Genomic DNA, 26,858 nt, shown 5'->3' with positions numbered 1-26,858 from the left:
GCCTCAAGAGGTAATTCTTGAATTAAATTTCAGAAAGTGTATGTGCTCTAAAATGATTTTACTTATTCTAGCATCTATTATTCATGTAAGTTGTATGATTTTGGTATGCTTCTGATGTATTATTTTCCATCAAAATCGCAAGGTTATGTCGGATCATGGATTATCTCGGGGTTATTTCTGGCTCAAAGCATCGTATTACAACTATTGGTATCATAACCAATAAATAAAATTACACCATAAGATTACTTATTATGTCACCCACCTTCTAAGAATAGTACTAAGAACTTATTTTGAAATGAAACTCATGGATATGTGACAAAAAAAAATTTCATAAGATAATAAGATTTTGTAAAAATAAGACTTTTTTCTTTAATTTAGCCAAAAGATTATAAAATGCAATGAAACCATGTTTCGTGGATTTTAATAAGTGTATCAGCCTTCTTAAGAATTTATGTTTATCTCTTATCCATACTTTGTTTATTAAGTACAATTATTTTTATACCTTTCAAGAAATGATATATTAATTTTCCTAAAATTAAAAAATGACTATTTTTACCTAAGTTCAAAATACATAAGACCATATCAAAGGTGAACTTTTTTTTTAACATTATTTTTCCTCTTAAATGTTCCTCCTCCTATTACCCAATAAGTAGTATATTTTTGGTTATATGGAGGCAACATTATAAGATAAATCTAAAATAAATCTACACAAACATGAAATTAATCACTGGCTCTAAAGTAGGTAAAGGATGAACAAAATTAGCTCTAGCATATGATAGATGGTGCAGGCCTAAGTAACATCATATGTGTCAGAGGTTATAGATACTTCACATGTAATAAACTACATGAAATAAAAACTTTTTTAAGTCATCAATAACATCAAATCTATTTGAAAATATCAAGATCAAATCATGAAAATGCTACTTACAATCGCAATTTAGCGCCCATCCAATTATTTGTCGAGCGAAATCATATACAACGATCATATCTTTAAGTACAACACCTAAGTAACATGAGAGAGAAATGTAAGTACTAACTAGATTTCATATTTTCTCTACATTTTTCTACTAATGGCTAAATGATGACACCTACTGATGGATTATGATATGTATCAGGGATTGGTCGCGATAACAACTTTGCCTATCATATTTAAGAAGTAGTACATTTTTTGTTTTCATTTTACTATCAAGATATTAAATTGTAATATTAACACTAAAGTATGAAAAGTAACTATAATTCAAAAACTAACCTCATAGAACTGTTGGCTTGGCTTTGTTCCTACAAAGCGAATGCACCACTTAGCAGCACCACCCTATTAAACACACATACAACAGAGTAACTTATCTTTGTAGTACATAAATATAACATACGAATTTTTTTTGTTGATGAATTTGAATTACAAATGTAAATCCAATCAAATACTCACAAAAAAACCCCATATCCTCGAGATAGCATGTTGGTGGTTAATTCATGGATGTTGTTGGAAACACCTGACGTTTATCTGAGAAACTGTTTAATTCATTAAAGAGGCTAATTAGTTACTTATTAAATACAATTAATTACTTTAATTAATTATTCACTAATAGAAAACAAAGTTTAAATTTATTACTGATGTGATTTGCTTAGCTGAAGGTGAAACAACTACAGTTATCTGTAAATTGAATTTCTCTCATGCACCTTTAATTGAACCGAGACATAAGCTATGAAATTCTTATCATGCATCAATACAGAACACAATCTAGAATGTCAAGCATCACAATAGATAATAAAGTTCTTACCGTCTATCGGTAATGCTAGAATGGGAGCGGTGGTCAATAGAGTCTTAAGCCTTTGTAATCTCTCCTCGCATTTTTTAGTCCATTCAAACGGTACCTCCTTTTTGGCTAGATTGGTCAAGTACGTAGAAATTGAAGCAAAATTCTTAACAACACGATGATAGTAACTAGCAAGTCCCACAAAACTTCCAACTTCCGTCATTGAACTATGTCGTACCCAATTCTCAACCGCTTCGACCTTTTGGGGATCTAACCTCACCCCATCTTTTGACACCACATGCCCCAAAAATGCAACATACTTCAATAAAAATTCACACTTGGAAAATTTTGCATATAACTTTTCCTTTCCAAGGATACCTAAAACAATACGAAGATGGTGAACTACTCTTTTTCACTTTTCGAATGCACCAAAATGTTACCAATAAAAACTATCAAACAAGAGTCAAGAAAGGGATTGGATACTCCATTCATCAAGCTCATGAAAGTTTCATGCACATTAGTCAACCCAAAAGACTTAACCAAAAATTAATAGTGCCAATAACGAGACCTAAACACCATCTTGAGTATATTTCCGGCCAAATCTTCAATTGGTGATTTCCAGATCTTCAATCAATATTTGAGAAGATCGCTACACTTTGTAATTGGTAAAAAAAGATCATTTATCCTAAGAAATGGGTACCTATTCCGAATAGTGGTCTTATTTAGTTGCCGCTAATCTATGTACATCCTCAAACTACCTTACTTCTTCTTAACAAATAAAACTGGAGCACCCTATGGGGAAGCACTAGATCAAATAAAATCTTTATTGAGGATTTGAGCCTTGAGATCTCTCAATTCCACCAGACTCATGCGATATGGAGGGACAGAAATGGGGCGCGTACCCGTCTATAAGTCAATACAAAAATCTATTTTGTATCTAGAGGCATGCAGGCAAATCATTTGGAAACACTTCACTAAATTTGGAAAACACCGGAATAGACCCAATAGATGGAGCTTCCATCTCAACATTCCTACCATCAGACAAATATGCTAAATAACATTGCTCTACTAATTTAGTATCCCAGATGGAAGATATAATCTTAAGTTGCTTAGGCTTGTACACCCCTTCCCATTCTAATTTTTGTCTTACCGAAATTTCTATAATCATGGACTTAGTATTACAATTATGAACCACAAAATGAGGAGACAAAAAATTCATGCCTAAGATTATGTCGTAGTCAGCCATATCAAAAATCACTAAATCATTATAAGTATGAAATCCCATAAATAAAATAGGGCAAGCACAATACACATGGGTGACTATTACTAACTCGCCAACCGGGGTAGAAACACGTATAGGATCATCAAGAATATCACACAACATCTCAAAATCAAAGGCGAATCTCACACACACATAAGAATATGTGGAACCCGAAATAAATAATACATTAGCCACTCGGTCACAAGCAAGAATAGTACCTGTGATCATTGCATCAGACACCTCTGCCTCATTTTTCCTGGTAAGGCACAACATTGAGTTCTATCATCGATACGAGCTACCTCCCTGCTTGGTTATCTTTTACCTCTACCTCCACTACCATTTCCTCTACCTTCACAACCATTTTGATTTCCTCCTCATCCTACTTGTAGACGTACCCTATCATTATTACCACTTACTGCTAGTACAATTGCTCGAGAAGGATATTGTCCAGAATCAAGTGGACGCGGTTGTGGGAAATTATTTATCATGTGTCCAACTTCCCCACAACTAAATCAAGTGTGGCCCCCCCGGTGGTTTGTTGCCTGACACTCTAATCTGCTGAAAAATTATTAGGAGTTCCCAAATAGTTAATTGTAGAGGCAGGCATGACAGACTGAATTGGCTTGGTTGCGAGTGTAGGTCGACCGTATCCTCTAGTATATGAGCCCTGAAAATTGTCATAATTCTTGGCCCTCTTAGACAATGACTTAGATTGACCTTCTCGCTTCACCCCTCCACATTATTGACATTATAAGTCACTTCATTAAACTCAGTCTTGTATAAGTCATGTGAACATATAACACTTGTAACTTAGAATCCAAACCTGTAATGAACAATTGGATCCTCTCCTCTTTTATGGTAACCAACTATGTAGCATATCTAGATAAAGCATGGAACTTGGCTTCATAAGCAGCCACAGACATACTACCCTGTTCTAATACTATAAACTCATCCTTATTGTGATATATCAAAGTCCTAGGCACATATATCTCTAAGAATAAGGCATGAAATTGGGTCCAAGTAACTGGGGGTAATATAAAGTCTCTTCTTTCTATATATGTTGCCTAGCATTGCTTGGCCTCACCTTGAAATTAGAAATACACGAACTCAGCCCCATGTTGGTGAATGATACCCAACTTATGAAACCTCTTATAACAATCCAATGTGAACTCATAAGCATCCTCTGTCTCCGAACCAAGAAATTTGTGGGCTTGAGCTTCAAAAACTTGGTCAACATATCATGCTCATTATATGTCATCACAGAACCCAACAAAGGACGTAAGAAAGCATCATTACCTCATTTACCAACCAGCTTGGGCATATTGTTAAAAGTACAGGGATACACTGGGGCTTGATTAGGTGGAATTATCCCCGGACTATCCAATCCTTTTAGAAATGACATGATATGTTGAGCTTACACCATATCAATAGGAGGAATCATATGGCTTCAGCTTTCCCTCCTTCCACTTGCTCAACCTCTTCAACATTCTTAACGTCCTCATCCTCTCCTATCACTTTCTCATGTGCCATAGGGTTCTAATCCACTAAATCATAATTGTTTGGTACCTTATCCACGACAGGTGTCACTCTCTCATGGCCTCTACCCCAAGATCTTCCTCTATCTCTACCTCGACCGCGACCTCTCGCTGCGGGTTCCTCAGCTAGAGCATTAGCAGGAGCTACCAGCCTTACATCGTTATACCGAGTATAACTATCTACAGATAGAAGACTGAAAGAAGTTAGATACCAATTTGAATCATCAGATACCAATTAGAAACAAGTCATAGCACAAACGAGAAAAAAATGGAGATTTCCTAAAGTCCTATAGCCTTTTAAATAAAATTGAAGGTCACTCTGTATCGTTCACCAATACTCCATTAGACTCATTTTGGTAAATTAGCTCTGATACAAACTTTGTCATGACCCAGACCGTCGTGATTGACACCCACACTAAAACTCGGTGGGAGAACCAGTACTAACATTCAACTAAAGCAAAAAATCTAAACCAAAGGTAGTTAAGTCACGAAAGCAAGTGAAATAACTTTAGTTAATAAGTAAACAAGTGTATTGATATAAATGATAAAATAAATTAACAAACCATAAAACATCTAAAGGGAATAAGGCCTTTTCCTCGTTGGAAAATTTATACTATCTGCTTCTTTTTTTGCATATTACAATTTATTATATTTATCCCTCATTTTATTTAATCCAAGATGTTATCTTTTCCTAGAGGCCTAGTCAAATGACCAAACATGGAAAACTAAATAGAAGATCTAATAGGATTGTGCCATATGTCAAAATGATATACATATTAAGTCAAATAAAATCCGAACACATTACGTACGCAAATAACATGTTTCAATCAACAAAATATATTATAATGTCAACTTAAATTTAATTGACCCAAAAGAAAAGAGAAATATATTACAAGATTCACAAAATATATTATTTTTCAATAGTCAACTAAATATAGTATAAAAAGGGTACAGAGAAAACAAAATATCATCATCAAGTGACTTAGCATACAAAAAAAATTAAGATATGGCTTTAAAAGTGTGGATTTTTTTCCTAATGTTTATGATGATAGAAATATATAAGTCTTTTGCTTGATTTGATCTATTAGTAACGGAGTATCATAAACTTCTCTTTAATATTTTTAGGTTAATTTTGAATAGATTCTTGTGCTCAAATATGAAATGTTTTTTCTATAAACTATAGATTCTAACATTTAGTTTGATAGGTGTTTCGTCAAAGGTTGAAGCAAAAGACATTTCCAGGTGTTGTTGCCAGACAGACGCAGACAGTAAAAGTCGTTGTGGCGATATATCTCTCTATTTTGTGATGGTGAATGGTGTGAATGTGGGCGTCGTCCTCCCAAAGGTTGAATTATAGAAACTAGTGAAAATAAAAATTGAAGAATTAAAATTTCATAGCATGAAAGAATGAATAATATATTTGAAATTTATTTTTGTTTCAATGTAACTTCCAATCAGGCGTTAGCCAAATAAGAAAGCTTATTGTTTCCTTCCATTATGTTTCTATGTAACTTAAGGCAAGGCATTAGCAATTAAGAAAGCTTATTGTTTCCTTCTTTATGTCATATACCTTTATTTTGATAAATAAGATCATATTCTTATAAAAAAGTTTTTACTTTTTTTTAAGAGTTGAACTCAAGAAATTAAAATACATTTAGCCAAAAAAAAATTGAAATTCAACTTTAAGTTGAATACAAGAATTATAAGAACAACAAAAAGTTGTTATCAGATTTTTTTCTCAAAATTACTCACTTAAATTTTAAAACAACTCTAATTTGAATTCATTGACAAACACAACTTTGATTCTAAATCTATTTTAAAAATAAAAATTATTTTTATCAAAATTAACAATAAAAGATGGTCAAACATCCACTAACAAACAAACAAAGAACAATACACCATAAGGTTACTTATTATCTCGGCCACCTTCTCAAAAGAGAAATATGATGCATAGGTTTCCAACTAAAAAAAAACAACTAGACGCCAAGTAACTTGGAATTATTGTGGTGATTAAAATATCTAGTTAACTTAAATATTCAAATAAATTTATATTGAAATGAAATTCGAGGATAAGCAACAAAAGTTTTGTTCATATAATAAGATTATGTGAAAATAAGAAGTAAAAGGTTTAACTTTATCTCTTATTTATATGTTGATTTTCAAGTAAAAAATTTTAAGTATTTTTCCATAATTGATTTCTTAATTTTCCTAAAATTAAAATGCGGTCCTTTTATTAAATAAATATTTACTAAAAATTTAGTTAAGTTCAAAATAAATAAGTCCATATAAAGGTGAACTTTTCTTTTTACATTATTAGTACTTTTTTGTTACATGATCAATAATACAACACAAATCTAAAGTAAAGCTAAACAAATATGAAATTGATCATTGGCTCCAAAATAGGTTAAGGATGAACAAAATTTGCCCTAGCATATGATAGATAGTGCTAGCCTGAGTAACATCGTATGTACTTGCGGTCATAGATAAGTTCACATGTAATGAACCTACATAAAATAAAAACTTTTTGTAAGTCATCAATAACATAAAATCTATTTAACAATATCAAAATCAAATCGTGAAAATTCTACTTATAATCATAATTTACCCATTCAATTCTTTGTCGAGTCAAATCGTATAGAATGATCCTATCTTATATTAAAATGTAATATTAACACTTAAGTATGAAAAGTAACTATTATTCAAAAACTGAACTCCTAGAATTGTTAGTATGACATTTTTTAAATAAGAAATGCAGATAGATTCAAATACTCACAATAATACCCATATCCTCGAGATAGTTTGTTGGTCTTAAAATCATGGTTGCATCACCAGTGAAGTGTAGAGAAATTGTTGGAAACACCTCAGTTGTGCTGTCTAAGAATTGTTCAAGTCATCAAAGAGATCAATTAGGTATTTAATAAATAAAAAAATTTACAATGGTAGAGGTTCAACCAAAAGTATTTGGGTGACCCTCCATTAATTAATTGACACTTGGATAAAGGTACACTTCTTTACTTTTTTTACCATCTCTCTCCTACTCATCTCTCTCTTTTCTTTCTTTCTTTTTATTTTCTTACTCCTAATAAATGTCTAGTTTTCAAAACATAATTAAATAATTAATACATTTGATAAACAAAAAAATTGATAAATACATTTTCTGTTATAATAACTTAACCACTTACAAAATTTTCAACATTAAAAATAAACTTATTTTTCAGAATATTTAGTAGAATCATATTAACTCAAAATACAAACTAATTTACTTTAGCATATAAATTGACTTGATAAGATTATTTTTGTTTTGGTTTTGAATCTTATTTTGAAATTAAATATACTTATTCTTTCCCCATAACCTTATTTAATTGTAAGAATGACAACTAGACAAAACATGACAAGGAGTGGCAGACTTATAAATGTTTATAAAAAATTTTACAGATGACGCAGAACACTGAACGAAATTTGAGTCTTATAAATCAAAACTTACAATGCTTAATTTATTTTCAATAATCAATCAGTTCCATATAATCTTAAATTAACTATTCATTAAATTATTATTATTATTATTATTATTATTATTATTATTACTATTATATCATTCATCCTAATATTATTAGAATTCCTTTTTCGTGTCTTTACGTACATTCAATTATAATATACATTTTCCAACGCTTTTCTATCGAGTATTTTCTTATAACTTAAATTAAGAAAAATAATGGATACTCTGTTAAGAGAATGGCAATATATATATATATATATATATATATATATATATATATATATATATATATATATATATATATATATACACACACACATATATATAAAAAAAAGAATTAACAAAAATGAAAAACTAAATTTAAAATAATCTTTTTAGGTGCTAGTAAATGAGAAAACACTAAATATTTTTGAGTTAATTTGATATTATTATATTGAATGATATGAGTATTTTAAATACTCAGTCCCAAAAAAGATTTTAGTTATTGTGATAAAAAATATTAATTAATTCTTTTAATCAATATATCAACATCTTAAGAAAATGAAGTTAAGAAATATTTATTAAAAGTACGGGAAAAAAAATGAAAGAAAAGAGAGGTGGGTAGGAGAGAGATGATAAAAAGGTAAAGAAATGTACCTTTATCCAAGTTTTAATTAATCATTAAAGAAAAAATATATAATGGTAGAGTTCCAACAACAATAGTTGGGTGCCCTCCATTCATTAACTGTATCCAAAGATTCTTGCAAGTCATTACAATATGGGCAATTAAAAGATTTTATCTCACTTGTTTCACCTAGTGTCATGAAGCATATGTTGATGGTTTCATCATGATCATCTTCAAATATTTCTCCTTGACTCCAGGTTTCGTCATATCTTCGATCATTTGTCCTTTTTTCTGGCAGTTTTGTTTGTTATGTCCTGGTTTTCCACAATTGTAGCAGCGATCGTCATTTCTTTTGAATTCATTGTTATTGAATTTCTGTTGAGGTCTATGTCTTCTTTGTCTAACAATTTGTTTGACACATCTATTTATGAGAGTCATTCCTTCGCTTTTACATTAATCGACTTCCTCTCCAATGTCAGATGTCTCAGCCACAAATGTCACAATCTTCTTTTTATCATCCTTGTTGTACCTGTTAATATGATTCTATTCATAGGTCATTAAGTTGTCTCGAAGTTCATCGTATGTCATTCTTTGCATATATCCATCTTCAAGAATAGAAGCTTTAGTTTTCCAAGCCTTGGGAAGGCTCCTAACGAGCTTTCTGACTGTAGTGCATTTAAATACACCATTCCAAGTTATTTGAGTTTCCGGATAATTTTACTGAATCTCGAGAACATAGATTCAACATTTTAATATTCGGACTTTTTCAACAACTCATTCATTTACAAATGAACTGGCCTGAGCTTTCTTTACTTTAGTAGTTCCTTCATAAGTAACTTCTAGTTTGTCCCACATTTATTTTGCAGTTTCACATGTTAATGTTTTATCATATTATGTTCCGCTCACTACACAAAATAACAAACTTATAGCTCTGTTTGTTGTTTATTAGTGATAATCAAATGATTCAGAATCAAATGGTTTTTCAGTGCCATCTTTTTCAGTCAATCTTGGAATAGTTTTCGGGCCATTCTTGATTACTATTCATGCTTGATGTATCATTTGAAGAGACAAAGATTCTAAATTTGTCTTTCCAGTGAGAGTAATATTATCTATTAAAGTATAGTGGTCAGAGTGACGAATGTTCATGTTGAAGTAACGGACAAGTAATTTGATAGTGTGTCATTGGAACTTTGCTCACGTGTTGTTAAACATTAAAATAGTGAGATTCGCTCTGATACCAATTGAAAGTAAAGAGGGGGTGAATTAAAATTTCCTTCAATAGACTTCCTACTCTGGCCAGTTGACTTCCTACTTAGGTCAGTCGATTCACCTACACGTTAGTAAAACAGATAAACAATAATAATAAAATTTCCTTCAGTCAACTTCCTACTCAGGTAAGTCGATTCACCGGCACGTTAGTAAAACAGATAAACAGAAATAATAACTTAAAGTAAGTAAATAACACAGAGTGCTTTTATACTGGCTTGGATCACTGATGTGGTTCCTAATCCAGTCCCCTTGAGTTTTAAGGATTTCCTTAAGATCTTGTTGAGAACTTGGGTCTTACAGAATGTTACGATTAAGAGTCCATCTAATATGAAAATCAGATCTTATTCTTCGACACAACTTCTACCTGTATAACCTACACTCATATCTTACTTTCTCTTTTATTTACAATTGTTCACTCAAGGTTGTACAGAATTTTATAAAAGATAAAAGAAGATTACAATATAAGTTCAAGTGAAGTACGTACTTCACAACTATGGCTAAGAGAGGTTATATAGCTTTGGAGGACTTTGCTCTTTTAAGAAAATTCATGGGAGTTTGAATCACGGATTTTAATTAAGTCCTTGATTTTATTCTGATTGATTTGCTGATACATGTTCATATCAGATATGTGCATGAACAAATTAATTTGTTCCTTTGTATGATGATCTTTTTGTGGTTTTGAATCTTTGGCTGATCTCATTAACTTTAGTGCATTCTTTGATTTTGATTTCTTTTACGTAGTCTTGGATGTTAACTGATCTTGTTGTCTTGACAGTGTCATTCGATTGATACACATTATCTCTTTCCTTCCTTAGTTGATTTCTTCTACAATCATCAATATATTCTTCAATCTTGAATATATTTGATTGATTTCTTGAATCTCTGGTTGATCATGATCCGCTTGAGAACCTAATTGATTCTAGAGACAAGACATATCTTTATTGCAATAGTAAATGCAATATTTGTTTTCTTTTTGTAATGTAGTCTGAATTGATTTCTTTCCTTTTTGATTTATTTCCCTTGATTGATGGACATATTTTTTCTCTCTTTAGGTGTTATATTCTTGGTTCATTCTTTTCCTTCTTTTCTTGCAACAAGTCACAAGTTAGTTAAGTATTTCAATATTAAAATTATCTGATTCTATTAGGCTAACAGTTCGTATGCAAAATCTCACCGAGCACTAATATACCTCCAGCACTACATGCCCTCTCCTTTCAAACACTGTGAAAATAATTTTCAAAGAAATTCCATGGGAAAAAAGTTGAGATATTATTGAATTTGAGAATTCCATCAACTGCTCTATCTGTCAGGCCTAAGCGTTCCAAATCGAGAAGTACTGCACTTCTTTTGATTTTACACTATGAAATCACCTAAGGATATGTTTAAATTATAAACCTCTTTGTGTGATATTAGTAATTTTAAAAATAAAATTGGTTACCTATTAGGCTATTTTACTATAGATAATGGTGATCTCATGGTAGAAATTATTATACATACTTAAATATACTCTTTTACACTAACTTTTTTTTTGGTAAGAATTCATGAAAGTTTTATGGGTTTTTTCAAGTAATTCTCCATAGAAAATTAAGGGTAATTAATGAAATATTTTTGGCAAAATTTTGTGAAAAAGAATTGAATTATTTTAACGGGAAAGGGTCTAAAATACCCTTAAAGTATTGAGAATGGTACAAAATTACCCTTCATCCACTTATTGGCTCCAAAAGCCCTTTTCATCCACCTATTGGCTCCAAAATACCCTTGTCATCCACCTTTGAGTTCAAAATTGACCACTTATTTAATGATTTTAAATTTAAATTATTTAAATATTTTTTAAAATACTTGATGCTCAACTATTGGTTATAATTTAAATTATTTGTATCATTTATAAACCAACTCACTGTCCACTCATTACTAACTAAATCTCACCCAATTAATAATTCAGCTATTATATCAAAATCGTCATCAACATTACTAAAACACGATGAAATTATAGATTTTTTTAAATGACATCCAAAATTATTCGAGTCCGAATTAAAGCCCCAATTAAATTTATGTTGAGCCGCTTATTTAGGAGCACACTTACAATATGATTCTCTTTCAAGATTGAATTAGAAATTTATGATTAAATGTAAAGAATAATATATCCCGAATTAATTCATGCATTTTTTAAAAAATATACTTTTATAAATATTTACAATTTATTTTAAAACCTTTAATATATTATTTTGAAAAAAAAAGTTACCTAGGAAGTAACATCACATAATTAAGACGTAAGAATAATTAAGATGAACATAGTCCCACTTTTAAATTTGTCGGTAATTTTTATTTAGACACTTGAATGTATGATAATTACTTCTATAGATATTTTCGTCTCAATTTTTTAAAAACACTCAATTGACAGTAGCTTTTCTATTGTTGCATTGATAACGTGACGGAATTATTAATTTGGTGGGTTTAATTAGTTATAGGTGGATAGTCATTGATTTATAAATTATACTAATAAGTTAAATTATAACAATAGTTGAGAGCCACATACTTAAAAAAATAGTTAAATAGCTTAAATATAAAACCGTTAAATAAGTGGTCAATTTTGAACCAAAAGGTGGATGACAAGGGTATTTTGGAGCCAATAGGTGGGTGAGAAGGGTATTTTGGAGTCAATAGGTGGATGGAGGGTAATTTGGTACCATTCTCAATACTTTGAAGATATTTTAGGCACTTTTCCATTATTTTAATTGTTTTGTCTTGTCTTCGTTTTTATTTTTGCTGTCTGCGTTCATACGATTATGTACTTTATATTTTACTACACATTATACTAAGGGTATTCATTTTTTAAACTATAATTTATAATACCCTTATATAAATAATCTTATTATTTTGACAGAATTACTCCACAAATATATAATACAACTTCAGGTAAATTGTTATGATTCACACACTAAAGGTCTAAATTATTGTTGTAATTGCTTTATATAAGAATTAATCAATCGATAAAATTATTAATTGAAGAAATTTCAAAATAAAATTAAAAGATCATTAAATATTTAAGTCTCGCTTATAATATTTAAAATAAATTTATTTTATATAACATACTACTATTAAATTATATCATTTATTTTATAAATGTTAAATAAAAAATAATATAATTAGGAAAACATTTTTAAAAAATTATCTTTTACTTGATACAATCTATGTACAAAAACAATAAACTTCATGGTAGTGAAAAATAGAAATGATAGTTTCTTTTACTTAAATTTTTTATTAATTGTTGAGTAATAAGCAATTTAGTACACTGTTAATGATATTACTTTAAATTTAATTGAAATAATAATAATTATTCTGTTATTGTTAAAAATTCATTGTATTAATTAAATTGTCCATTAAGCTTATTCATGAACTTATCGTTGTCATGATATGTAAGATGATATGAATCTTGGTGGATAACTATGTATTATTCCAAGGTGATATGAACCTTGATGATAACTATGTATAATTCCAAGGTGACATTTGGCTATGATATCTCAACACTATGAATAAAGATATCATTTATCATTGTGAGAAACAGTTGAATGAGAAGAAAAGTTCTTTCTTCTATCTACATTTCTTATTTTCTTCTCTTTATTATTATATTATTCTAAGCTTGCTTTTATAACACCTTATCAGCACGAATATGTTTTAAAAGTTTTAACACTTCGCAAAAGTGTTGCAGTTGAAACACTTGTGAGTAGGAACATATTCTATTTAATTTTTCTTGTTACACATTTATATTTTCAAAAATTTCTCTTATACTAATAGTTTATTTTAGTATATATGTGATATGAGATTGTGTGGCAACATAAATTTGCCACTAATTGTGACCAATATAATGGTACAACAAAAGTAAAGCAAGAAACATGTCTTACTCATAATAATTTTGACCATAACAATAATAAGATAATTTTCTCCTTGAAGGAGATGACCACCATATGAATGGTGTCATGGAATATGTTGGTACACAAAACTAATTGCAAGCTCTAACGAGTTGTGTAATTACCAGAGGAATAATATTGGGGTTGTAGTAAGTCTTATGAAAAGAATCTTTTAGGTTCCGGATGAATTGAAAAGAAATTTTGAGACTATAAATTATGAAAAGATTTAATATCTTCAGATTACTACAACCGAAGTGGGTTATAAATATTTTTGTAAAAGATTACCCCTTTTTCCTCTTGTTTGTTGCAGACAAACATGGACATGCTGATGAAATCACATGCAAAAGTGAACTATAAAAGTATTAAAATAAAGATCAGTGGACATGACCGGTAGATCATTCTGGTTTAAATATGATGCAAATGTAATTGAGAATTCATTTGGCTTATATAATGAAGAAATGAAAAGATTCTTCAAGCATTCTCTTGTGTTACTTGTTCTATTGATAAAATTATCATTTATCATTGTACCAGCTAAGGTTGGGATTGTATTTTCTGAAATTATTTGGAACATATAAAAAGGTGAATATGGCTTGTTCATCTGTCATATGGATCATTTCCAACTATATGATAGATGCATCTATGCAATGATCACATGTTCTTTGTTGTCAACTTACAAATTGGTGTTTGTACGGTTGTTTGCTCGATTATTAAATTAAGAGCACAATTCCAACATTGAAATTGTACTGATAATGTTGGTTGATTTAGCATAAGTTGTATAACTCCAACTATGGATAAATTATGGGTATGAGAGCAAAACTTCCAAATAAGATTTGTATGAGATAAATTTGTTTAACATGTAGCAACATATGTATATATCAAACCAACAAGGTTTTCCCATCATAATTGGTCCGAAGTCAGAAACCAAATAATTTTCATCTAAAGTTTGAATGTGCAGTTATGATTTTAATAGCTCTACAACGCACAAAGATGAATTTCCAAATTAGGTCGGGAAGAATGTTAGATTTCCTAACATTTGGAGGAGAGATGATTGACAGCTGAAAATTATTTATGAGGTTAATTATGAAGTATCTAGATTCTCGTTAAAAGAAAATGTGAACATGAAGTTAAGGGGTAATTCTTTTGCATAATGTTTCAAATCTATTGTCAATGAATTTACTAACCTCATGTTATAATTCAACTACAAATGCTCCAATGAATAGTCCTTGAAGGACAGAGTCTATGATACTCCTGAAGCTTAATAGACCAATCGGTTCCAAATATAAAATTTCTTGAAGAAGGAGAGGAGAAAATGATCAATATGGTCATGATAATGAGGCAAGTGTTATAAAAGCACATTGACGTAACACTTTCAGAAAACCTTGAAAAAGGTTCAAGTACCTAAAAATGATGAAAAATGAAGAGATCTCGATAAATTATGTCATATTGGAATCAATATCAAATAATTATCGACAGTATCTTTGATATGCAGTAGCGCTTAATGAAATAAATTATAACGAGGATCTTGAATTCAAATATGTCATAGAGTGTGAACAGATCAATGATTGGCCAAGAAAAATACATAATTCAAATATATTTTGTTTTACTTAGCAAAGTGATTATAATCCATAAATTAAAGTATAATGTTAATGGGATACAAATAGATTATTATGCATTGGTATAACTATAAGATATCAAGTACGGCTTGTGCCTTGAGGCATAAAGGTTTGTGGCAAAAATTCTGACATTATTGAAGATGTTTTCTCCTATGTTGGATACTATGAGATTTGTTTTCATCTGACAATATAGAAAAACTTGAATGCATATAATGTATATTATCATGTGTGGCTAGACAATACTAAAGGTTATATGAAAATCCTTAAAGCAATCAAGATGTCTGAAGTATATAAAAGTTTGAAGGAAACTTTTTCAATAAAGCTTCAAGAATTTTTATATGGATTGAAATAATCAAGGAAGAAAAGGGTACAAAAAGAATGACCCTAGTTGTCCTTACATTTTTTATGAAAAGGTCAGGATGTGAATTTGTTATAAACTGTGTTAGTTGATGACTTTAACATTGCTAACACTCTTAATGAACGTTTAAAAGCTATTGAGTGTTTGACAAGGGAAATCTAAAATGAAAAGATTTTGGAAAGACAAAATTTTGTCTTGACCTAAATTGAGAATTTGATGAATGAAATATTTTCCATCAATCAACATACAAAAAAAAGTTTTGATGGGATTTTTATATGGATAAATCACATTCATTGAGTACCCTAATAATTATGAGATTGCTTGACATAAATGATGATTCAGTTTGATCTCAAAAGAAGGATGAAGAGTTTCTTGATGATGAAACTCAAATATCTTAGTGCAATCAAGGCACTAGTGCGTCTTTCTAGCAATACTCGATCGGAGATCTATTTTGCAGTAAGTTTACATAGAAGATTCAATTTTCCCTAATGAAACGTCATTGAAATACTTTTAAGCACCTACTTAAATATCTTTGAAGGACCATAGACATGAGTTTATTCTATTTTGAGGAATTAAAGTTAGAACTGATTGGTTATGTAGATGCAGAATATTCATTTGCTCCACATAAAGCTTGGTCTCAAACACACTATTTGCTTGCATGTGGAGGCATAATAATATCTTGGCGATCAATAAAGCAAATGTTGATAATCACTTTTTCAAACCTACAGAAATAATAGCCCTCCATGAAGCGAGCCGAGAGTGTGTTTGGTTGAGATCAATGACACACTATATTGCAAAAATATGTGATTTTTCTTTGAAAAGAAATATACCAACTACTGTTGACACCCAATTTTGGCCCTCCGATAAATAAATTAATCATCGAGCTTTTTAAATTTCAAACGATTTTAAATAAATAGTTTTATAAGAATTTTATTTTATTTATAATTTTAAATAAATTTATATGTTCTATATAATTATATGATTAGTATATTTTATGAATATTTAAAAATCATCTCAAAAAGATTTTATATATTATTAAGTAGGTTATAATTTTGAATTAATGTGTTTCATGAAATTCAAAATACATAAAAATTATTTTAGGACTTTTGTCATTTTATATAATTTTAAATAATAAATATGTATATTATTATTATCATGGTATTTTATAAATATTTGAAAATCATCACAAAAGATTTTTATGTTTTAGTTAGAAACTTTATTAATTCACTTTATTTTAAGTTATAGTTATAATTTTGAGTTAATTAGTTTATAATTAATTTAATTATTATATCTTGTTAAGATTAAGAGGATCGTTAATTAATTAATGTTAATTCATCTAATTTTTTACTCAATTGGCGAACTTCTTAATTCCTATTTGGCTATAATTGCAATTGAATTGACTATCTTTTTCACTTCCCTTTTAAGCTCATTTTTTCAACTTTAGTTTTAAGCCCAATTTCAATTTAATTTTCAGCCCAACAACAATACAATCAGCAGCCCAACGACAATACAATCAGTAGCCCACACCAATACACAATACTAAAGATACCCATTCTCAATAACAAACCCAATTTGTTAAACATTCCCAACCCAGCAGCAATACCCGACCCACCCCTGTAGGTCGTCTTCTCCACTGAAAATCAGCGAGAAACGAGCAATGTACGCTGCAAGCCAGACACACGCCGTAATTTTCGGCGAGAAGTGGCATCCAACAGTACCCTTTGTACGTCTTCTTCTTCTTTTTCTCAAAACTCGGATGGTTCTAGCTCCAAACGGCGCTATAGTACCATCGTCGTCCTTCTTGTGTCTTTCCCCCTTTTGCGGATTTTCAGAATAAAGATTCAACTCCCCCATGCCTTTTACTATTGATCTTGGAAAGGAGCAAAAAAAATAAGAATTTCAAACTCTTTCTTTGAAAAATCCAATGGATCTCCCACCAAAATTTCTATGTTCTTCCCCTATAATTAGTTCCCATGCTCAAGGGATTTGGGAAGAGGCTCGGGAGTTGAGTTTTGAAGCGATAATTACTTTACATTAGAAAGTTTCAAGCGAATCTCTAAAAATATAGTTTGCAGCTGATTTTGAACTTCTTGGCTTTCTATGTGTAATTAAATCTTGTGGTAGAAGAATCATTGCTCTCAAGCTCATCGTCGTCTCGAGTTCGCTGCCCCAAGAAAAGTATCCTCGCTTCCTTTTATACTCTGTTTCAATGTAACATATTTTGTGTATTCGATACTCTATACAAGGATTGTCAACGAGAGTATGTTGATCATGTGGTTAGCTTGTCCGTAGTCTTGTTTTCTTGTGAGTCTTGGGCAGTGAGTTTGAATACCATATCAATGAGTTTTGCATTGATTATATTTGGTTGCTATGTTCATTTATTAGATTGTGTCTATACTATAGTTAAATCTATGCTTTGCTGTGTCTAAAAATGGATTTGATGTTTATTTAGTTCCCATTCGAAGATTATTAACTATGTAGTTCAGTTTCTTCTTTGTTTTCTTGTGTTCTGAGTCTTCCTCTCGGTAGTTTTTTTATGCCCTTCTGTCAGTCAAATCTCATAGTATTCATTCATGCTCTGGCCAACCTAAATGTTGGCTGTGTTTCTCTTATTTTTTAGTTGTTACTTGTTATTATCATGTTCATAACTCGTCATAATCTAATTTTGGCTTGACCCGTATGTTCATTGTTAGCTTATTCTTATATGTGTCTAGTAATTTACAGGGTAGAATCATTTTGGCTTCAAAAATGAGACTTGCACATGATTGTTTTGTTTTAAATCTAATCTCATTGTTTCACTAGTTAAACATGACTTCTTTAACTTCTTTCGTTTTCTACTTTGTATTAAACTAGTCAGAAGCCGAATTATGCTAAATACATGCTTACTTGTTCATCTTGGTGCCTTTGATTGTAAAAAATGTGATCATTTCTCTAAGTTTATTTTGTTTAGTTCAGTAGTTTGTTGCCTCTGTCTTGTCTTAGCCGTGAGTTCCTGTTTTCCTAGCATTTAGACTTTTCTGTATCTCTTGGTGAATAGCCAATTTCCTAGAATTGTTCATGTTTTCAAAAGCTCAAATACAACTTGAACATAGCTTATATATACTATCTTCTTAAGTAATTATCTTCTTTTATTTCATAATAATATTCTGTGTATCTTTCCAAGCTAGACATAAGTTTTTACTTTTCTTTGCATGGTGTATTTGGTTTGGATTTTACATTTGTTAGTTCCAGCAGTTTGGTTTGGCATTGATTCATATTTTTTCTTTCTTTTGTTTGTATGACTTCACTCCTTCCGAATCCATGGAGGACTTCTCTCTTGCATCCTTCATTTGAGCCATGAAAGCTCAAAACATCTTTTCGAGTCATACACCCCTCATAACCAGCGTACAGGTGGGAAGAACCAGCAAATGTGTTGCTGAAAAATCAAATCTGCAGATTTGAGCAGCAATACACATATTGTATATGTTCGTTATACACTGTTATACAGGTTCATGGCAGCAAATATGCAGACAAAAATGTGGAATATAGAGATGAGGTAAAATGCAGGTGTTCGAAAGCAGGATATACACGCAGAGGGCTGATATATACGTCCATATACACCGATATACAGTCTATTTATACAAAAATGGGATTGGGTTAAAACCCAGAACTTGCAGCGAAATTGGCCCAAGAAAGGGGCCAATTTCACTGTCTCTTTCACTCTCCTGATTATTTTGATTATGTTGACTAATTTCATTTAACTCTAACTTTAGAATTGATACTTAACTTACTTAAATATCCAAAAGATGAATTATTTTATGTTAGACTCACTATATAAACATCTTTTACAATAATTTATTTTTATGTCAAGTATATGAGTAAAATTAATATCTTTAGTTAAGTCAAACCTATGTCCTTAAAAGATATATATTCTTTAATGATTTTCGCTTAACCATTTTATTATTTTAAAAAATATTATTTTAAGATAGCTGAATCTGTTATTCTTCCATTAATTAAAAAGGGGGTTTTCATTCTTAAATTAATGAATTTGGTTTGAGTTATTATCTTTTTAAAGTGATGAAAAAAAATAATTTTAGTTTGGTTAAATTCTACTTACTTATAATTAATTCATAAAAAAAACTTTAATGAAAGTTCCATTTTGTTATAAAATAAAAAATAAAAATAAAAACTGATATTTGTTTAAATATCTTCTTAAAGTTGATCTAATATTGTCAATTATTATATTAAATCATGTTTCTAAGATAAATAAGTAAACAAAAAAAATAAAAATTAACCTAAGTCATAGGATAACTATGTGTTAGCGGGTGCTTCAAATGCCTTAAAAACCTTCTTGAAGCATAAATAAGAACCTTTTACCCGTTTTCTCTAAATTTATTAAGATTTAATCTGTTAAAATCTTTTTAATTCAAGTTTTCTTAATTTCTTTAAAAAAATTAAGTGGCGACTCTTTCTAAATATTCTTCTAAATCGTTTTATACTTAGAACAATTCAAAAATTGATTTTTCTAAGAATAGATAACTTACGCATAACAGAAATGGCGACTCTGCTGGGGATTTAATAGGTTCTAACCATAATAGACTTAGATTAATTATTAATGTTTTTGGCATATGCTTATTTGTTTGCTTATATTACATGCCTAATGCCTTATTTTTTATGCTTATGTGATATAAACTGTTTATTTGTTATTATTTTCATCAATTGTATATTTATATTGCTTTATAAACTGTCATTCCGTTAATATTTCTCCACTTATTGGAAATTCACATTATCACACGTACACGCGAGGTGTGCTTTGTGCACCCGCAAACTTCTTTCAAAGTTCCTAAAGTTAGGAGAGTTGGTATATGCGCGGGGTGTCCGGATCTTCTTCCGCGTAACCGTGTAGCCTTCTCACTCGAGTTGTCCACTCGGAAACCTTGTGTCTAGAAAGCCAAATCTTAGAAAACATAAGATAGAGCTAAATCACCCCTCAATTTAAGTCATGCATGCATATGCCTTAGATGGATCGATTAAGGGTATAGATTCAACATTTAAGAAGTCCACCCTTACGTCAATGGGTTTCACGACCCAACGACCATCGAACATGTTTTGTGCAACGTGATAATGATAGATGGATCCAAGCCTAAATTTGACATAGTGAGTTTGGACGTTATATGTTTATTTTATTTTATTTTTAAATTTTCAGATGAATTTAGTCCCTCAAGTGCCCAAAATTAGGATGGTCGAGGGTTTTCCGTTCAAATTGAAAACATGGTGGGAGAATTTTACTCCAAGTGAAAAATTAGCAATTGCAAAAAGGTTGGGGTGCCTCCCTATGCTATTCAAGGTTAACCCAGACAAACATATGATTAGAGCATTGATTCAGTTTTGAGATCCAGACTGTGTTGTGTTCACGTTCAAAGACTTTGAACTAACACCTACGTTGGAGGAAATATATTATTTTACCAGTTTGAAGTTTCGAGGAAAAGGTCAAATTATTCCTCACACTCAAATAGGGAAGAAATCTCTTCGCTACTTAGGACTGAAAAGTGAAAAGAAACTTCGATGCTTAGAACATTATTGGGTTTCTCTAGATTACTTATATGAAAGGTATGGACGCACAAATAGTTACAAAGTGTTTAGGAAGGAATTCTCTTGCACTCTTGTTCATTGGCAAGCTAGACGCCCTATCGCATTTACTGTGGCTTTACTAGGAACTTTAGTGTTTCCACGAGAACATGGTCATATCAACACATGCATATGTTCAGTGGCTCGTGTACCTTTTGAAGGTGTTAATGGCAAAGAGCTCACTCTAGTTCCCATGATTTTAGCAGAAATATTTCGAACTCTTGGGAAATGTAAGAGAGGGGAAGCAAACTTCTTTGAAGGTTGCAACCTTCTTTTACAAGTGTGGGCACTGGAACATTTTCACAAGCGTAAAAAAATGGATGACATATGCTTTAGCAACTTAAATCATATTGACAGTTTTTTCGACAGGACAAAAATGTTTGTATCTCCGGTTGATACTGGTGATTGGTATGAATATTTGACCTCCTGCATCAGTGACCAAATTCAGTGGAAATATTCATTACTCTCTCATTCCCTGGCATATATCATATGCAAGAGGTCCTACTATATCGAGCTTATTGGGTTAAAGACTCTCCAACCTTATGCTCCGGTGCGTGTACTTCAACAATTTGGTCAAGCACAAGTAATCCCTCTTCGAGCCAACATGAGTGTTTCTGAAGTTTCCTTCCGACCAAACTTTGAAGTTTTTCGAGCTAGAGAGATACTTCATGAATGGAACAATATTCTCACGATAGATATAGGAAAGGGTCCCAAAAGAGAAATTCCAGAATATCAGGTGTGGCTTCGAGAATATTGCAACAGCATGAGTCCAGAAGGCGAACAAGGTTTTGAGGATATTGGGACGACGATCTAGATAAGGCATTCTCATCTCAGAACCGAAGCGGTCACCCCTGAAATGTGGGCTCAAATGGAAAGTATAATGCAATATTTGGATAATGCTAGAGCAGGGCCTAACAACGTGGAAACGTCATCATCACTTCCTCCACCGGCAGATTGATAACAACATTCAAGCTGAATCTTAGCTTTGTCCTTATTTTGTGTCATTTTTATGTTATACCATTTTATTGGTATTTAATGGTTATTTTTGTCTTTGTGTTCCAAACTCGAGTTGTCAAAAATTAATGGCTTGGATCAATCTATCATAATCACATTATGTTTGACGTTTAGGCCTACCTTTGGCATAAAAAGGTCACAAATCTCGGACGTGATATAAATTATTTGTGTACTTCTTGATATAATTGTTGTGTGATGTGTTGTTTTGTCTAAAGCAGAATTAATCCACTATTATTTTTAGAGCACCCTAAGCATATATTAAAATTCACAACAATAAAGTCCGTCCAAATCATTCTTGAAGTGTTGTTTGAGTTTCTCAAAAATATATATCCATTTACTCCAAATTTCTTAAATTTTTATTCATCATTCACAAGAAGGTCAATTTGCTAGAATGTCAAAAAAAAGACGTCAATACACCAATCTCACCCAGTAGTTCGGTTAGTGACAGAGAAACTAAAGAGTTAATGTTCAAAAAATTTATCGAGACTAAAGAAAGGATAGTTGCAGCCAAAAGGAGACTTGCAATACTGGACAAAACTGAATGGACGCTACGAGAGAGAATTATTGAGGTTGACATGGAAACAGCCTCAGTGAAAATAAAGATTGCAAAAATCAACCAAGAGATAATTAATATCACTAAAGCAACTGCAAGGATCCCCGAAATTGAATGAGCCATTATAAAGATAAATTTCGGGAATGTTTCTTCCATGAGAGGAAAAGGAAAAACAAAAGAAGGTGCAGATGATGAGAGCACTGGATCGTCACCCTATGATTGAAAGGGAAATAAAGGAGTGTGGGGTAGATTTAGGTTCATGTAACGTACCTCATATGTCTAAGTTTATTTGTAATCAAGAACTACGCGAGACTTGAGCCCATAAGCGGGTATGTAAGAAGCTCTTATCGAGCCTAGTCTCTCTATCAATTTCGAGAAGGGTAGGTTTAAGTTATCTTATGTAATTCGAACTACGTCGGGCCTGATTTCCTTGGTGGATACGTAGGCAGCCTACTTAAGGCTCGATCCCTATCTTTTTAATTTTTATTCTCCGTTATTAGTGAAAGATTCTGAAAATTTCATGAGTGGACGAATTTGACAGCATTCTATGAAAGTCGACCTTCCTAATTTTATCACAGAAAGATTCATTTCCATTAGAGTCCACTCGTTCACCCAAACTATTTTCGTGGATTAATCTGCTTGAAGCAAAATGACACTTATGTGCTTATTATTATTATTATTATTATTATTATTATTACATATATATATATATATATATATATATATATATATATATATATTATTTGCATATCTCGTTAAAAACAAAGAATAACATATGTGTCTTTTGAGTGATTTTTCTCTACAGGTAAACACTGATCTGCGCTGAAGTCAAAACTGGCAGACCATCCCTACTTTACAAGATCTAAAGCAATCATATCATCCTTCCCTGATCACTCTTTGGATAAAGGCAAAAGCAAAATGACTGGTACTTCTGAAGAAACAGGAATAGTCTATGTGACCATCAGAAATGGTGAACTCACTGATCAGAGTGAGTTGATCTCTCAATTAATGCAACGAATTACAGATATGCAAGAAGAGCTTCAACAAACCAAACATTTGGCAAAACTGGCCATTGAATCGAATGAACCACCCCTTGAAACTAGAAGATTTTCTCCTCACTTTCCATCATTAAGTTCTCCGTTACCCAACTACTTCCCGATCCATACCACAGGACCCATCACTTCCACTCCTAATCCTCATACCATTGACTTAACTGTATCCAACTCTCCTTACGCCAGCACTTCTTACCAAACTCCACCACCAATACCAAATTAGAACCAAGCACCTAACACTAATCACTCCCAAAATTTCACGCCAACCTACCAAATCCCACCCTCAGTCTCAAATAATCCACGTTTTTGCCTAACCAGTTGACATACCCTTCTGTAACATTCCAAATTCCACCAGCCTACACAATCCCTGAACCATGTCCTAGCTTTCTTGTTCAACCGGAGCTGGATCACTATGAAGAGATGGAAAAGGAGTGGAGGCTCAGAGAAGAAAAACGTGAACAAGAAATGAATGTCATGAAGGAGGCCATCTCAGAAGCAGTTAAAAGGGTTCAAACTTCAAGGAAAATCACAGAACTTGAGTATGAAGACCTTTGCATGCACCCTGATTTGGAAATACCCGAAGGTTACAAAATTCCAAAATTTGAAACCTTCAATGGTATTGGCAATCCCATGGCTCACCTGCGAGCTTATTGTGACAAACTTGTGGGTATTGGGAAAATGATGCATTAATTATGAGGTTGTTTAGTCGAAGCCTTGGTGGGGAGGCGTTAGAATGGTTCACGTCTCAAGAACTCCGTCAGTGGTCTACATGGGGGGCTCTAGCCAAAGATTTTTTGGAGATTCCAGTTTAATGTCGAAGCAGTCCCTGATAGATACTATTTGGAAAAAATCAAGCAAAAGACAACGGAGGACTATTGTGAATATGCATGTCGTTGGAGGAAAGAAGTTGCGAAGGTACAACCTGTGATGACTGAAATCGAAATAACCTCTGCTTTTATTCGAGCTCAAGAGCCCAAGTATTATGAAAGGATGTTGCCCATGATGGGACAAAAGTTTTCAGAGCTGATCAAAATGTTAGAAGCCATAGAAGATGGACTCAAAACTGGGAAGCTTACGAGTCTCACTGCTTTGCAGGCCGCCAACAAATCTTTACCATCCATGGCCGCAGGATTTGCTAGGAAAAAAAAAGAGAATGTCTCCGTTGTATCTTTTAGCCCAAGGTCAAGGCCACAAAGGTATTTTGGGTCTTGTTCTGCCATTGGAAACACCAACCGATTCTCCACCGTTAATAATTACCAACCACCTCCACAAGCTCCACTTCCAATCTACTATGCACAACAGAACTACTAACCATCACCACTTATCTACCAAAATCAACCACCAACCTACCAAAATACACCACCAAATCACCAAACCAATATACCAGCCTACCAAAGTCCTGGACAAAACAAACCAAATACCAATAATTTACCCCGCCCTAACCTAGAAAGAAAGCCTCCCAGAGTTTTCACTCCTTTGGCAGAAACACGTACCCAACTCTTTGAGCGTTCGAGAGCAGCTGGATTGATCAAACTAGTAGACGTAAGGGAATTAATCCCACAACAAAGTTCTTTCGAGCAGATCAACGATGCGCTTACCATTCTGGAGGAGCAGGACATGATACAGAAGGTTGTATCAATTTAAAACATAAGATTCAAGATTTGATCGATAATAGAGTCATCACTCTTCAGGCCCCTTCCCCCAATGTGAATCTTAACCCATTACCGAATCATGGGGAAGTGACCATCAATAGGATTGAAAGTGATGAAGATTAGCTCGCTAATGGGACCATCTGTAAAACAAATGTCAACTCACTCATACCAACAGTGGCCTCTTTGGCTATAAAGGCTCATCCAGAGTTTGTTGTAATAACTGCACCTCATCAGGCATTTTCTTTGGCAAAGGAAAGAAGCAACGAGCATCCCAAAGAAAATTTCATTGTCCAGGCGGCTACAGCTCAAGGGATGACACGTTCTGGAAGATGTTATATTCCGAAAGAGTTAGCTTAAGAAACACAAAGAAAGGAGAACCAAAAAAGGCCAATCACAGAAGGTGAGGCTGAAGAGTTTTGGCGAAGAATGTAGCTTAAGGAGTATTACATTGTCAAGCATTTGGAGAAAACTCCCGCTCAAATTTCTGTTTGGGCTCTATTGATAAGTTCTGAGTACCATCGGAAAGCATTGTTTAAGGAACTCGATGAAAAATATGTACCGACGGGAACAAGTGGTGATAATCTGGCAACTATGGTTAGTCATGTCATTGGGAGTCACCAAAATCTCTTTTTCGAAAAGAGGAATTACCAATTGAGGGAATGATGCACAATCGTGCCTTGTATATCACTGTCAAATGCAGGGACCAGTTTGTAGCTCGAGTACTGATTTATAATGGTTCAGGACTCAATATTTGCCCGTTATCAACCCTTACTCAGCTAAATCATGATGTTGGAAAAATCCGTCGAAGTCGCATGAATGTAAGGGCGTTTGATGGTTCGCAAAGAGAGACCATGGGAGAGGTAGACTTGTGTATCCAAATGGGGCCTGCAGAATTTGTCACTGAATTCCAAGTGATGGGTATATCCACAAGCTAAAGATGTTGCTGGGAAGACCATGGATCCATGCGGCTGGAACATTTCCATCCACATTGCATCAAATCTTGAAGTTCATCTGGGAGGACCATGAAATTGTCATTCATGGTGAAGGGAGTAATCGTAGTTACCCTGGCTTCTCTATTCCCGTTATTGACGATTCATCTCAAGGTATTGACTTTCACATGGTGGAGATAATGAATGCTTCTTTTGAAGATATAACACCGCAAACACCAATTCCGTCGGTGTA

The 26,858-nt window shown here is 32.3% G+C and overlaps 1 protein-coding gene across 1 annotated transcript; it reads left to right on the top strand.

Moving 5' to 3' along the window:
• The first annotated feature begins 23,890 nt into the window (after window positions 1-23,890).
• Window positions 23,891-26,611, top strand: LOC101252020 (uncharacterized). The gene is made up of 4 exons (XM_004228778.2): window positions 23,891-24,187; window positions 24,343-24,687; window positions 24,832-25,220; window positions 26,377-26,611. The coding sequence occupies exons 1-4, from the start codon at window positions 23,891-23,893 to the stop codon at window positions 26,609-26,611; spliced, it is 1,266 nt and encodes a 421-aa protein (XP_004228826.2).
• The last annotated feature ends 247 nt before the right edge of the window (window positions 26,612-26,858 follow it).

The sequence above is a fragment of the Solanum lycopersicum genome, chromosome 1, assembly GCF_036512215.1.
Source record: "Solanum lycopersicum chromosome 1, SLM_r2.1".
NCBI lineage: Eukaryota > Viridiplantae > Streptophyta > Magnoliopsida > Solanales > Solanaceae > Solanum > Solanum lycopersicum.
This window is presented reverse-complemented; position numbering and strand designations above follow the sequence as displayed.